Source organism: Condylura cristata, unplaced genomic scaffold (genome assembly GCF_000260355.1).
Source record: "Condylura cristata isolate star-nosed mole 26May11 unplaced genomic scaffold, ConCri1.0 scaffold00015, whole genome shotgun sequence".
Taxonomy (NCBI): domain Eukaryota; kingdom Metazoa; phylum Chordata; class Mammalia; order Eulipotyphla; family Talpidae; genus Condylura; species Condylura cristata.
The window spans coordinates 36,296,465-36,311,276 of NW_004567116.1; the positions used below are offsets into that span (position 1 = coordinate 36,296,465).

Genomic DNA, 14,812 nt, shown 5'->3' on the forward strand with positions numbered 1-14,812 from the left:
CATAACATAAGTTAGCGTGGAAAGTCTGATTTTTCAGAACATTTCCCCTCCATCCATACTGTGTCTGATGACAGAGGTTGCATAGCTTGTGTCATTTCCCCCTTTTCTTCCTATATCTAATGGTACATTTCAGTATCTAGTTGAAGTCATTATCACAGGATTTTGACATACTCATTACTTCTTTAAAGAATCCTTACATTTGTAACCATTGATATCATATTCCCTTATGTTTTCCTATTGTCTTATCTTCAGAGATTTTTGATAATTTGATAATTCAATCCTACCCTATTTTAAGTTCAACTTTTTCAGTATATTCATACCTTTTACTTGATCAAGGCTGTGCCTCATTATCTCAAAAACTATGTTTTTGACCATCACTCCCAAATTCATTATGCAAGCATACTCTTCTCATTAGAACCCTAATAACACGTATCAAATCCCAGGCTGGATATCATTTACTAAATGTTATCTTGTGCAGAAATAAAAAAGATGTCAAAAACAAGCCCTTTTTACCCACATCATCCTTGCCCCAGTTTATGTTCTCTGTATTTCCTCATTCCAAAAATCTAAACATGATTTGCATCACCATTTTTTCTTATTTCCAGAATCAGGTACCAAATCTTTTGACCCCCTGTATGCTTTGTATCTCATTTGCAGCTGGTTCTTATAACTACTTTTCTGACACTTGTCCAACCACTAATCTTTTTGTTAACACTTGAAGGACACGGCCCATGCCTATGCTGCGCCTGTCCTCACCTCACCACCATATATGGCCATGGGCCCAGTCCATCCCACCCATTGGCCCTTTTCCCCTGGCTACTCTTCCGTCCTACCTGGCTCCCCACCTGATCGCGATCCGGCCAATGGGCACACGACACACCACCCCTAATGCCCCTGATGTACATATAAGCTCAGCTCTGGAATAAAATTGGGCTTCCTGGTGAACAGACTCACGGTGTCCGTCCCTCCTTTCCGCCTTTTCCTTTCAACACTTTTTTCCCCTAGTCTTCTGCTCTCTTCATTTCCTTTCTTCTATAGCAGGATTGATGTCTTTAACATGCAGTGTTTATTTATTTTTTAACCATTCTAATCATAATTCATTCGTAGTTACACATTTTCATTAAAATTAAAACTAAATTAAGGTCATATTTCAGATTGTACTTCAAGCTCCTGAAGTTCCATAGTCACTTGTTCAGTTGATTTCCTTATATTTCTATGGATTATCAATTTTTTTCTCTTCTGTTTTCCTGAAAATTCATTCTCATGTTTAATTACCTGTGTTATTTACTCAACCATCAAACCTCAACTACATATCTCTTTCCTAGGGAAATCATCACTCAAATGTTTTGTACTCTAGTCCCCAATTAGGTTGTCATTATACATCTCCTTTACTAATGATGATAACTTTTAGAGTTATTTATATTTATTTATATTCATATAGATGTACCCTTCATAACATTTGCTGTGCTGTTTTGTAAACAAGGTGTTGTTCTCCACTTACTATGTCTCTAGCTTGGCTGTGTCAATTATTCTGTCTGAGACAGTGGCCATATTTTTAATGGGTGTTCATAAATAATATAAACAACTCAACTCAGAATTTTTCAAGTAGGTTGTACTATTTCCTATATGAACAACACTCTTCCTTTATCACCATCTCTTTGGATGACAAGCTATCAGTCACCATTTCACTAGAGAGTATTACTTACTCTATGAGAGTTCACCATCATTTTTCAACTGTGATTCTGCAGTAGTTACTAAAATAAATTATGCTCCTTCATCTTAATGAAGAAAACAATAATATAATTTTAATATAAATGTACAGTGAACAACTTATAATCCTTTATACAAAATTCACTTAACTGAGATACAATAAGTCACTAATGTGGAAATAGAAGAAAGTCAGGGTAAGGATCTGAGTGATAGTTTCAGATGTTACTCACCTTCAGAGTGAATAACTTTAGATGTTACTTTAGGAAGGAAGATCGACTATACTGAATGGTATAATTGGATACAAAGGACCATAGTTTGGATATTCTAAGTAATAGGCATGTTTCCAAAATTTTAGCTAAATGTGTGGATTCAAAATATTGAAATATTGATCGATATTAAATGGATCCTATATATTTCACATGGCAGAAATGCTGTAAGAACATGTCATCAAAATGCAAAGAAGCATATTGCCTTGTCTGTAACAGCTAGCAATGTGCAACAGTAAACTTTCAGATTATTCTAGAATGTGGCTTATAAAACAGTAGTTCATTACACCTCTTTCATGAGCACACTATTTAAAGTTCTTTAATATTCAAGTACTCCTAAAAGAACAAATATTTATAGGAGATGTTATTTAAAAAGTTGTAAAGTTGTGCACATATGAAAATTAGTATTACTATTTTGAGCAGCAACATTCCAACCACTAAAATACATGGGCTTTGTTACATTCTCAGGGAAAACCACTTTTTCATCCTACTTCGGATCTGTTGTGTTTTTACACTGTAAATGATAGGATTCATCAGGGGTGAGAAAAGGATGTAGACATTCCCCATAAGGACATGAACCAAAGGTGATAGGTGCTTTCCAAAGCGGTGCACCATGGTCAGGCCAATGATGGGGATATAAAAAACTAATACAGCACAGATGTGGGAGACACATGTCTGCAAAGACTTGAGCCTCTCTTCTCGAGAGGCAATGGCCAGCACTGTGTGCAGGATGAAAACACAGGAGATGAGGATGAGGACAGCATCGAACAATAAAGTGCAAATCACCAGGGCCAGGGCATAGAAGCTGTTGAAGCGGATGTCAGAACAGGCCAGCCTGAGCAGATCCTGGTGCAGGCAGAAAGAGTGGGAGAGGATGTGGGGGCGGCAGTAATGGAAGAACTTTATGCGAATGATGGCTGGAGGTATGAGTAGGGAACTCCTACATAAGATTGTCACCCCTATTTTTATGATTCTGTCATTAGTTAGGATGGAGGAGTAGTGCAGTGGGTTGCAAATGGCAATGTAACGGTCAAATGCCATGGCAAGGAGGACAGAGGACTCCATGAAGGAGAGTCCATGGATGAAATAAGACTGGGCAATGCAGGAGTCCAGGCTGATATCTTGAACGAGTCCCCACAGGATCCCCAGTACTGTGTACATGGTGGACAGCCCCATGCACAGGTCTGTGAAGGCCAGCATGGCCAGGAAGAAGAACATGGGCTGATGTAAGTTCGGTTCAGTCCGGATCACATGGAGAATCATGCAGTTTCCCAGGAAAACTACAGCATAGGCGGAAGAGAAAGGAATGGAAAACCAGGGGTTATGCTGTTCCAGTCCAGGGAATCCCGAGAGAACGAATATAGAGGAGTTGACTGTGAAACCAGAAAAAGCAGACATGGCTATTTGAAGCTGAAGAAGTAGACAGGAAGCAGTAGGTCATGGAAGCTGAAGCTAATTTTCAAAAAGGATAAATATTTACTCACAGTTTTATTTAAGCTGCTTGCAGTCTTTGAGAACAGCCACTGTAATACAGCTACTCAGCGAATTTCACAAGGAAAGCTGGTGTCTGACTGCCAGGGCGCTCCACTTCACAGGAAGCGACAACACAGAGGACATGATGGCCGCCTCCTTGGTGCTTGCGTGGTCTCAGAGGTCATCGAAGCAAGTCAAGGTCCTGATATTTTTAGGAAAATGGCATCTTTAACTTCGTTCTCTTGTGTTCTCTGGGCCACTTGCAGCACACTCACCAGGTAATGGTGACTAAAGACACTGAAAACATAAGGCTGCGTAACCTCCGGTGCTCTCAGTTTTCAGTCCTTAGGCACAGGGCATCAGCGTGGCCGTATTTATGTGGAAGGAATGAAAGGATTGGCAAGCCAGGTGAGCACAGCCTTCTGAAAGCCCACTGTTCCCTTTGGGAAGGATGCAAGTGAAAGGTACTCCCTGGCAACTCCCAAACAAGTAGTTTGCTGATTTTGAAGAATGGGTAAAAGGTAGTGTCCCCAGAGTTCATCCCGCTTTTCTACTCTTGGGGAAAGAGTCATTGTATTGACTGAAATTTCAATACTTACTGAAAATAAGAGGCAGAATTTACTACACTTGGGATAAGATAATGTCAGTTAAGTAATGCTGACTGCAATCAGTCTCAAATCAACAAAATCACTTAAATAATTTATTTTCCCCTACTTTCACTTTTATTTCCCCCTGAATTTTTCACTTTCTACATCTTTCTGAACTCAAGCAAAATACGTCACTTTTTGATATATATTTCAGTATAACACAAGAGCCTTACATACCTAAAAAATGTACACACATAAAAAGTATTTATACAAATTCTACATTGAAACTCACTATATTAATAAAACATTTATTAATGTATTAATAAACACAGTTAATTTTGCACTTCCTGTGAAATAATGAAAATGTTTCATTAATATTTACAATTGTTATATATAAAGTTATAACACTTTATATATATATATATATGTTTCTTATTCAAATTTTTCTTCCCCCTTTGATACATGATGAGTTTCTTTTATTTCTTTAAAAAATATGTTTAAATCAAGGTATTATTGGTTTACAAAACTGCAGATAACTAGGAAGTATAGGATGACACCTCTTCAGATATTTGTTATTACACCAATACACCAACAGTCTTACATTGTGTTCCCTTTTCTTATGGAGATGTTTGCACATTGTTCTGATCCATTTGAAAATAAGTTTTCCCGGATTTCCCACTACTCTCCAGATTTTTACCACATGTTTTCCACAAATAAGCATGTTCTTCTACATAATGATACTGTAGGCTTCATCATGAAATTAACATTGTTACAGTTCTAACATTTAATTTTTAGAATCCAGATAACTTTCTCTAATTCTATCATTAATGTAATTTATGGTGAAAATGCATACAATTCTGAATTATCTGTACATTAGTAGGCCCTAATTTATAATCTCCTTCCTTCTGAAAGTCGTAAGGCTTTCCTTGATTTTCATCACACTTAACATTATGAAAAATTCTGATAAGTTATTTAATAGAATAAAATGGGTTTGTTTAGTTCATCCTCAAGGTTAAGTTCAGGCTATGCAATGATGTCTTAGAAGTGAGGCTCTATTTTTCCTACTGTGGGTGGCTTGAATTTCTCTCATTACTGAATAAAATTGCTGTGATTCTAGACTAAGGTATGGTCTACCAGCATTGATTACTATAAAGTTATAGATTTTTCTTTTGCATTAAAAGTGTTTCGTGAGAGATATTTTGAACTGGAAATATTATAATCATTATTGCTTCATGTGTTGTTGTAGTTTTCATTCATTATTCATTTTGTTTCAGATTTTACCATCGTTTGTTTTTTACCTCTTTTTGACATCAGCTCAATTTTCTTTTAGCACTATGATGTTTGGTACAACAATATGTCCATTGTACTTTCATCAGCCTGGCCTTGTAATTATCCATTTCCCCAAGAAGCTAGATCTCCTTTTCGCACTGATTGCTATTTAGAAGCTAATATTTGAATGCCAATTTTGCAAATTTTACCTTCTGAGTGATTTAGGTCACTAAGAGAGCTGAATTGGGAATTGATTTACTACTTCCCACTTTAAAATGCATACCATTTGTATTACATAAAAGGCATGAGTAAAAAGTAGCATGAGGTTCAAAAGAAGTAGAACTCAGCATAGGGAAAAGAGATGCATACAAGTTAAGAAAGCACCAAACATAGAGAAGAAGAAACTATAATAATTATACAAAAGAAAATAATTTACAGGAGATTAAGCAATATGGAATGTGCAAGTAATTCTGATTCCACTTAGTTTGTTAGGTTTTTCTTTGTTACACTTATATTATGCAAAGACAGATTAATTTTACTAGTTCATTTCTCTTGGGATCTTATCACCCTGTGGGAGCAGTGAAAGGAAGAGCTGTGCTGCCCAACAGAAAAATTATCTATGCTTTTCATATTTTTCTTGGAGATGCTACCAAGCACCTGTGGTCATGCAATTTTTTCTTTAAAAATAATTAGAGACTCCCAGGAGTTCAGTCCTAAATCCAAATTCCATGTGCTTATTAATATTATTTCTGCATAAAACCCCAAGCCTCTAGCGCGCCTAGTCACTAACACTAAAACCATATACAGCTAGCCAAAGGGATTTTTCTTTAAAAGATAAAGAACCAAGTATTTATTTGGCTGAGCTTATGATACTAATAATAAAGATATTTTATTTTATCTTCAAAAGGAGGCAAATATTAGAAATTAGGAGATCAAAAACTGATCTTATTTGCAATCTCTTTAGAAATATTCTTACTCCTCTATTAATGTCTGCTGTTTCTAACTCAAACTTCAGTAGTTCCAGATTTATCCTTACTGGTTTTCCTGGCCTAGAGGTGGACTATCCCTGGCTCTCCATTCCCTTTTCTTCCATCTATGCTATAGTTTTCCTGGGAAACTGCATGGTTCTCCATGTGATCCGGACCGAGCCGAGCTTACATCAGCCCATGTTCTTCTTCCTGGCCATGCTGGCCTTCACGGACCTGTGCATGGGGCTGTCCACCATGTACACAGTACTGGGGATCCTGTGGGGACTCGTTCAAGATATCAGCCTGGACTCCTGCATTGCCCAGTCTTATTTCATCCATGGACTCTCCTTCATGGAGTCCTCTGTCCTCCTTGCCATGGCATTTGACCGTTACATTGCCATTTGCAACCCACTGCGCTACTCCTCCATCCTAACTAGTGACAGAATCATAAAAATAGGGGTGACAATCTTATGTAGGAGTTCCCTACTCATACCTCCAGTCATTATCCGCCTGCGGTTCTTAAACTACTGCCGACCCCATATCCTTTCTCATTCTTTCTGCCTGCACCAAGACCTAATTCGAATGGCCTGTTCAGACATCCGCTTCAACTACTTCTATGGTCTGGCGCTGGTGATCAGCAACCTGCTTTTGGATGCAGTGCTTATACTTATCTCCTATATCATGATCTTGTATGCAGTCTTAGCTATTGCATCACGGGAAGAGAGGCTCAAGTCCTTGCAGACCTGCGTATCTCATATCTGTGCTGTTTTGGTTTTCTACATACCGATTATTGGCCTGACCATGGTGCATCGCTATGGGAAACATCTCTCCCCAATGGTTCATGTCCTTATGGGCAACATCTATATCCTTTTCCCACCTATGATGAACCCGATTATTTATAGTATCAAGACTCACCAAATAAGAAGGAGAATCCAGAAATTGTTTTCATTGAAAGGAATATAGGTCTTGAGATCAAATGCAAGTGTAAAGGCAACAAGGGGATCTTGAAAGGGTAAGAATCAGTAAATAATTAAGAATAGGTTCAATGACTTCTATTTGAGTAATATTCTGCATGTTACAATTGCCTTCTTATCCATTTTTTCCCACACCAATATTAAGTCAGTGAATTGGAATGGTTATATTGTGACCACTTCATAAATCAGATAATACATTTGTAATGGGCTCAGAATCATAGTATTGTATGAAGTGGATTATCCATTTACACTTGTTATTTTTCTTTGTCTCTTGCTATGTCTGTTATGTCTCTTTCTATGGTCAATTGAGTGAGGATAACTTTGGGATTTAGTCAATATGGGAAAGTTAAATTTTACTGATTGAAACCATTTGAGTACTACAGGATCAGCTTTTGTCTTAGTGCATTTTCATTATTCTAGTTTACATTTTTTGTTTACTACTTCATCATCCCTACACTCCAGATTCAAAACAGGTAAGGTAATGAGTTTGTTTCATGGAGATTGAACAACTAGGTTTATTTAAAAAGTAGTGAAATAAGAAAACAACAAAAACCAACTTTGTACTAGCTTGTCAATCAGTTAAACACTCTTTCTTCAGTTCTATCTTAGCAACCAGTAATTTCCAAAATAGAATGAAATAGAATTTTGTCAATAATTTATCCAAGTAGTGAAATCAATAGCAACTACCATGGTCATTATGGAATCATTTCTCCTTTAAGTCTTCCTAACTAAAAAAAAAATCATAGAGTATAATTATGGCCTACTAGTATAAATAAAGTTTTCACTTATCTCTCAATTAAGACTTTGTGTTACATACATAAATCATTTAAAATACATAAGGATTAAATGGTATGTCAAATTTTTAGGAGGTATTAGGTAAGGGAATTTCAATATATTCTATTTCTTTATAGACAACATCTTTAAATGTACAGATTGAAGATAAGAAAATTGTCATGTGATTTGTAACTAAAATAGAGAATGCAGTTTATTAAATGGATCTGCAACTTTCATAAAACATTTATATAACAAATAAAAGTAGAAAAATCCCCAAATTAAGCCATGTAAATTAATGCACACATTTAGACTCTTGAAACTTCTGCTTTCTCAAAATATTATTCCCTCTGTGAGAAATATATACATATATATATCTATATACTTGTACATAGATATATATATGTACTTAGGACAAGTTTACTTTGGTACTATTACAAACACTAAATCACTCTTTTTAGATGTACATGTAGTTTGATAAGCTTTGAAAAATATTTATAGTCATCACCACTGCAATCAGTGAAGTTTTCATCACATATAAAAGTGCTTATTTCACTTATGTGCATTTTATTATCCCCTGCAGTCCTAATTCCTGGCAATTGCTAATCTTATATCTGTCAAACATTTTTGTCTTTAAGAGAAATTCATGTAAAATCATATGTGTGGGTTCTTTCACTTGCAATGTTTTTGAGAATCATTCTTATTGTTGTCTGTACCCACAGTTTATTTTTATTCTTGAATTTTATTTTATTACATCACATATAAAAGTTATTCATTTATCAATTGGCATTTTATTGTTTTTGAATTTTGATTTTGAGTAAAGCTGTTATAAGCATATAGTTAGCATACACACCATATGATTTAAAAAATATTTTTAAAAAATTGGCTCAGTTTATTTATTTATTTATTTATTTTAAAGATTTATTTGTACATACAGAACTGGGGTACAGGCCAGAGGCACAGGGGTGGCGAGAGGCTTCACCAGAGACAGAGTGGGGAGCAGAAAAGGCAGATCGATGAAGTACACTGCTGAGGGGAGCAGCGGGCGGGTCAGGAGAGGTCTGCCACGCCATGTGGTCACCTCCGGAGCGGGCATCAAACTCATGCGGAAGTGGCTTTAGCTTCTCAGTGCAGTGCTTTAACCCACTGCGCCACCAGGGAGGGCCAGTTTATTTTTAATATTATATTTTTACTGTTAGAATACAACCACTGTAATAGTAATAATGTCATGAAATAATGCTTGGTTTTATTTCTCTCGTGCCTATTACATGCCAGACACACTGAAGCTCTCAGTTGTGATTTTTGCTATTAATCTTCAGAGCAAATCAACTGCATAGATGATGACATTTTACTTTTTAGATGACAAAATAGAGATAAAGATTTTTAAATTACTAGAAAATAATGGAGGTGCAATTTGGTGTTATAGTATTGTACTACTGCCACTATATATTTTTTATATTACTCTATTGTTTTGTCTGTTTTTGGTGGTGATGTTTATGGTGTAAGGTAACAATTTTTAATTAATATAAGTATAGGTTTTCTAATGAATAATGAAAAACTACTTAGTAGACTGTCTTTTCTTATGATGTACCAAATTGTTATGAAATAAATTGTGTATTTTGTGCTCAATGAGTCAGATGTGGTGAGCTTTATTTTGTTTGTTTTTGGTGTTACCTTGCTCTAAGAGAACTTATCTGTGCAAATGATGTAGAAAACAATGTTCCACTTAAAGGTAAATTAAAGTTTTTGAGTATTTAAAATATCTTTGTTTTGGTGCAACCTAATCTAGCTCAATAATGTTTCTCTCGATTGGAATGTGATTTTTATCAATTGGTTTTGATCATTTCCCTAGAGATCGCTGCCACTCATTCCCATGCCCATCCTAACTCCTATCATTTACTTTAAAGGTGGGTTACCATGTCCTTGAGGAAGTGGAGAGAGACCTGGGAGAGCTTCCGTAATACTTGACTGACCCTTCTTGAATGAATCTCATCCTACCCCCTCCCTCTGCCTGGAACTATTGTCATTTTCGCAATCTCTGCTGAACAGTAACTATTTCATGTTATATTCATTTTGTGACCCATCATATTGTTGTTTAACTTACATGTTTTGAAAGCTAACCCATTTGCTCTTATTTTCCTGATTTTAATTTTGTTTTTATGACCTTTAGTTTTGGAATATTTTTCTTTCCAAAGTAACTCCTTTGTAAACATCACTAATCCATCCCCATGATTTTTTAGTTTCCTGCAGTATTCTCAACAACTCCCAGATGCATCTGTTTCCCTATAGAGGAAAAGAAAGGAAGTAGCTTTCTGAGTTAGCTTGCTATATGGTCATCTTTACTCCAATGCTGCTCTCCCATGTTGGCATGAGAAACCTTTCAAGGAAATATTCTTCAGATATTTAAGCAGAAAATAGAGTATTAATATGATCAATCTCCTTGTTGTGCTCTAGTTTGTTTTTATCTCAAACCCTGACGCTTTGAGTGAGGACCTCAGAATATGAAACTGAAACTGGGGTTTTGAAGAGGGATCTGTCATCTCTTTTCCCAACTGTGTTTCTTCCTCATCTCATGCTGAAAGGGGCTGTGCTGCTCACCTCTTGTGTCTAAATGAAATTTTCTATTTGTTTGAGCAGTCTTCCTCCCTTCCTTTGTTCTAACTTGTACCTAGAATGGACAAATACTTCTCGCTAAAGACAGACATCTGGATTCCAAACTGGAATTTAGAGTCCAAACACTCAACTATTGAATCAAGTTAATGACAGTAGAATTTTGGGGGAAAGAAAGTAAATATTCAAAGGGCAAAATATCTTGTTATTTAGAAGGAGAGAAAGTCAGTGATTAATCCAAGAAAGACTCTGGTGGCCACTGTTGGCCTGGAAAAGAGGAAAGAGTATGAGTCAAAAGATGTGGACAATTTAAGAAACAAGAAAGGTCAAAAAGAGAAAATTGTCTAGTAGAGTCCCAGAGGGACTTAATTGTTAGTATCTCAGACTTCAGTTTGTGAGACCCATCTTGACTTAAGAACCATAGGTTAATAGATTTGTTATTTTAAACAAAAAAATATTTTTCTCCCAACAGGAACATTAGAAGCTGACCTGGACTGACCAAGAAACATGCTTATGAGTCTTTTGAAGATTTCTTATGTCCTGATTTTGAAAACTACTGCCTCAGAAGATGGTCAGCTTAAGGCATTTAATACATGTGTTTCCCACATTTTCACTGTCTCATCTATGTCCCACTCATTATGTTGGCTCTAATTCATAGATTCAGTACATTCATATTCCCTCTCCTCCATGTCACCATGACTAATCTTTTCCTCTTCTTGACTCCAATTTAATCCCTTGGTTTCTAGCCTAAAAACCAAACACATAAGGTCTGCTATGTGCAAGGTATTCAAGGGCAGGGTACACTGGCTCAAGTAGCCACATGGGCCTTACAGAAAAAGGCAGCCTAATCTCCTCTTCCAGATGTCAGAAATATATCAGCATTTCAACATATGATTTTGTAAGGGTTAAGATAAGAAGAGGGTCTGATAAGAAGAAGGTGTCATTTTGGTTATTGTCTTGATCTAATCCACTATCCAAAGTGTGCATTGTTTCCACATCACTAGGGAAGATGATTAGCACAGGGGATGGGGTATCCTTCCACTACCCCAAATAGAAAGGACAATTATTGACACAAGTTCTAGCATAAACCAGGATGGGAAATAAGGATTATTTTCCTTTAAATTTTAATCTCTGCTGAAACACAGGAAAGAAATTAATTCAAATTTCAAAAAAATAACAAATAATGTCTCATCCAAACTACAGAAAATTAAGGATATCCTCAAAGGAAAATTTTATTCTGTCTTAAAAATAATGAAACTGTTGTTGGAAAACGATCTCCAATTTTTATACTCATGCTTAGGGAAGTCAGAGTTAAGTGGTTTTATTCTGGGGAAAAACTCACAATAAAGAAAATTATCAGACTGAAACAAACATAGAGAAATGGTTTAAAAATCAGAATTTTATTTCCGTTTTGAAAGTATTCATTACTTTCACACTTCTCAGTTGTTCTGTCAATAAAAAAAAAATTAAGCCTTGTCTTTGTTATTACTCTTCCCTCTATCTTGTGAATGCCTAATATCACAGCTAAAGTGGATGCATTTCAAGTTGAGACAGATTTCAAGCTTCTGTGATCTTCTCAGTCGTTCAGGCAGAAGTTCTAAATAAATCCAGTCCTCACTGACTTACTTCATTCAGCATTCTTATAACATTTCTAACCAAGTTCCCATCTTCACTAATTATATTTTGTTACTTGGTTTGGGGCTGTTCTAAGATTTCTATTAGTAGAATATCAGCTATACAACAGTATAGTATCCTGTATTAGTGTCTTCTCTGTGATGCTGAAACCTACTAAATATGTCAGATAAATATTTAAAATATTTTCTGAATGATTATAAGCAGTCATTTAGAGGTTCATTTCAAGCTTCTGGAAAGTAGCTTGAAATTCTTGGTTATGCCACTATAGGTTCATTTATTACCATGAGTAGTGGCTTTTGTCCCTTTCACTTGACATTTATAGTGTCTCCAGAGGCAATCCTTCCTTTTCTTAACTTTTTGATCCCAGAAGAAAATAAATTAATTAATTTTTCCTCTTGGGGAGCTAACAAAGGATATGCATCTTTGTTGCATGATATAATCATATCTACTCTCAAAATGAATGGGAAACAATTCAGTGTGAATTTTCTTTTTTTTTTTTCTTTAATTTATTTATTTGTGCATACAGAACTGGGGTACAGGCCAGAGGCTCAGGTGTGGCAAGAAGCTTCACCAGAGAAAGAGTGGGGAGCAGAACAGGCAGATTGATGAAGTACACTGCTGAGAGGAGCAGCGGGCAGGTCAGGAGAGGGCTGCCATGCCATGTGGTCACCTCCAGGGCAGGCGGAAATTGAACTCATGCTGAAATGGCTTTAGTTTCCTAGCGCCGTGCTTCAACCCACTGCACCACCAGAGAGGGCCCAGTGTGAATTTTCAATGAAATAACAAGATGAATAACAATTGATCAGATCCTTATACATTATTTATTTTCAGACAATTATTTTATCTTTTGCCAAAATGTTCATATTTATGATAAGAAATGGTCAGAAATATTAACACTTAGACATAAATTTATCTCCAATTTTGAATTTTAATGCCTCAATATACGAAACCTGGCAATCAAGAATCTGGTGACATCAGATTTTCATTAGAAAAATTTTCCCTCATTGATCTTTAAAGTCTAGATTTAGAGTCCTCAATTCAACAGCTAAGTCCATGTGGTTTTCATTCAACTCATCCACCAAAACACCGAGCTTGTGTTCCTACTGTCCTTTCTCCTTTCCACTACCAACAATCACCATTCAAGATCATAATTATGATCATTTGTATGTCTCTCTTGCCCTTTTTAGATTCAGTACTTCTTGAAGGGAAGACCCTGGTCAATTCATGGTCCCTACTATACTGTTGGCACATGGTAGATCCTGTGAGACACTTTTAACTTGGTTTTCCCTTCTGTTAGAGAAAAAATATCATTCCCCAGCAATGACACGTTGCACCCAAAATCTCTTGCGCAGGGCAGCCTGAATCTGCCGGGACTTGAGACTGTAAACAAGAGGATTGAGCAGTGGCGTCATGAGAAGGTAGGCATTGCTCATGGTGGTGTACAGGACTGGGGAAGTGTCCTGAGTGTAGCGATGTAGCACTGACAAGCTGATGAGGGGTAGGTAAAACACAAGCACGGTGCACAGGTGACAGGCACAGGTGTGCAATGATCTCCAATTTCTGTCTTGAGTCTCTAACTTCATAATAGTGGCCAAGATCTTCATGTATGAAGCTAGGATGAAGACAGCATCCACTGCAAATGTACAGAGTACAAAAATCAGTCCATAGGCACTGCTGAAAGTAACATCCCCACAGGCCAGGTTCAACATATCTGGGTAGTAGCAGTAAGAGTGTGAGAGGATGTTGGATCCACAGAAAGGAAAGGTCCTGAGGAAAAAAGGGAGGGGGACCAGCAGAGCAGCCCCTCGTATAAGGGCTGCTCCACTTAAGCAGGCAACAGTATAGTGGTTCAGGATCCTGTTGTAGTTTAGTGGGGCACAGATGGCTACCAACCGGTCAAAAGCCATGGCAACCAGCACACCTGATTCTACTGAAGAGAAGGTGTGGATGAAGAACATTTGGGTTAGGCAGGCATCCAGGCCAATGTGGCGGATGTCAAACCAGAAAATAGCCAAGACACTAGGCATTGTAGACAAAGAAAGACCTAAGTCCGTAAGGGCAAGCATGGCCAAAAAATAGAACTGAGGTTCCTGAAGATTCTGTTCTGCTCTAACTAGGATGAGTAGAATAGCGTTCCCTGCAAGGGCTATGAGGTACAGGAGACAGAAGGGAATAGAGATCCACATATGTGCTGCCTCCAGACCAGGAATGCCAATGAAGGAGAAGGTGGGCCTGCTGAAGACTGTAATATTAAAAGCCGGCATACTGGTATATGGGTAGAACTGCAGCCCAGGGTGCGTGAGGACCTATAAAAAAGAAATCATATGACAGGAAAATTGAAACCAACATTTAAACATATACTGAGTTTAAAATTAAGATATGAAGGACTTAAACTCGTATTAATTCCATATTCTTTTCTTTTGATAATGGGTACCAACTAAGTCCATAATAAAATACTCAACAGCATTATTTATGAGATAAATGTAAACGAGAAATACAATGGATAGCACTAGAACAGCTAAATTTAAGAGTGTGTGTTGGTGTGAATG

At 36.8% G+C, this 14,812-nt stretch overlaps 3 protein-coding genes across 3 annotated transcripts; 1 reads left to right on the top strand and 2 right to left on the bottom strand.

Annotated features, from left to right (window-relative positions):
* Nucleotides 1–2,432: 2,432 nt before the first annotated feature.
* LOC101623718 (olfactory receptor 51V1-like) lies at nucleotides 2,433–3,374 on the bottom strand. The gene has a single exon (XM_004683655.1). It carries the CDS (start codon nucleotides 3,372–3,374, stop codon nucleotides 2,433–2,435), a length of 942 nt encoding a protein of 313 aa, XP_004683712.1.
* A 2,917-nt stretch (nucleotides 3,375–6,291) lies between these two features.
* On the top strand, nucleotides 6,292–7,236 carry LOC101631501 (olfactory receptor 51V1-like). The gene has a single exon (XM_004683139.1). It carries the CDS (start codon nucleotides 6,292–6,294, stop codon nucleotides 7,234–7,236), a length of 945 nt encoding a protein of 314 aa, XP_004683196.1.
* A 6,334-nt stretch (nucleotides 7,237–13,570) lies between these two features.
* LOC101623951 (olfactory receptor 51G2-like) lies at nucleotides 13,571–14,527 on the bottom strand. Its single transcript, XM_004683656.1, has one exon. The coding sequence runs from the start codon at nucleotides 14,525–14,527 to the stop codon at nucleotides 13,571–13,573; it is 957 nt and encodes a 318-aa protein (XP_004683713.1).
* Between the last annotated feature and the right edge of the window lie 285 nt (nucleotides 14,528–14,812).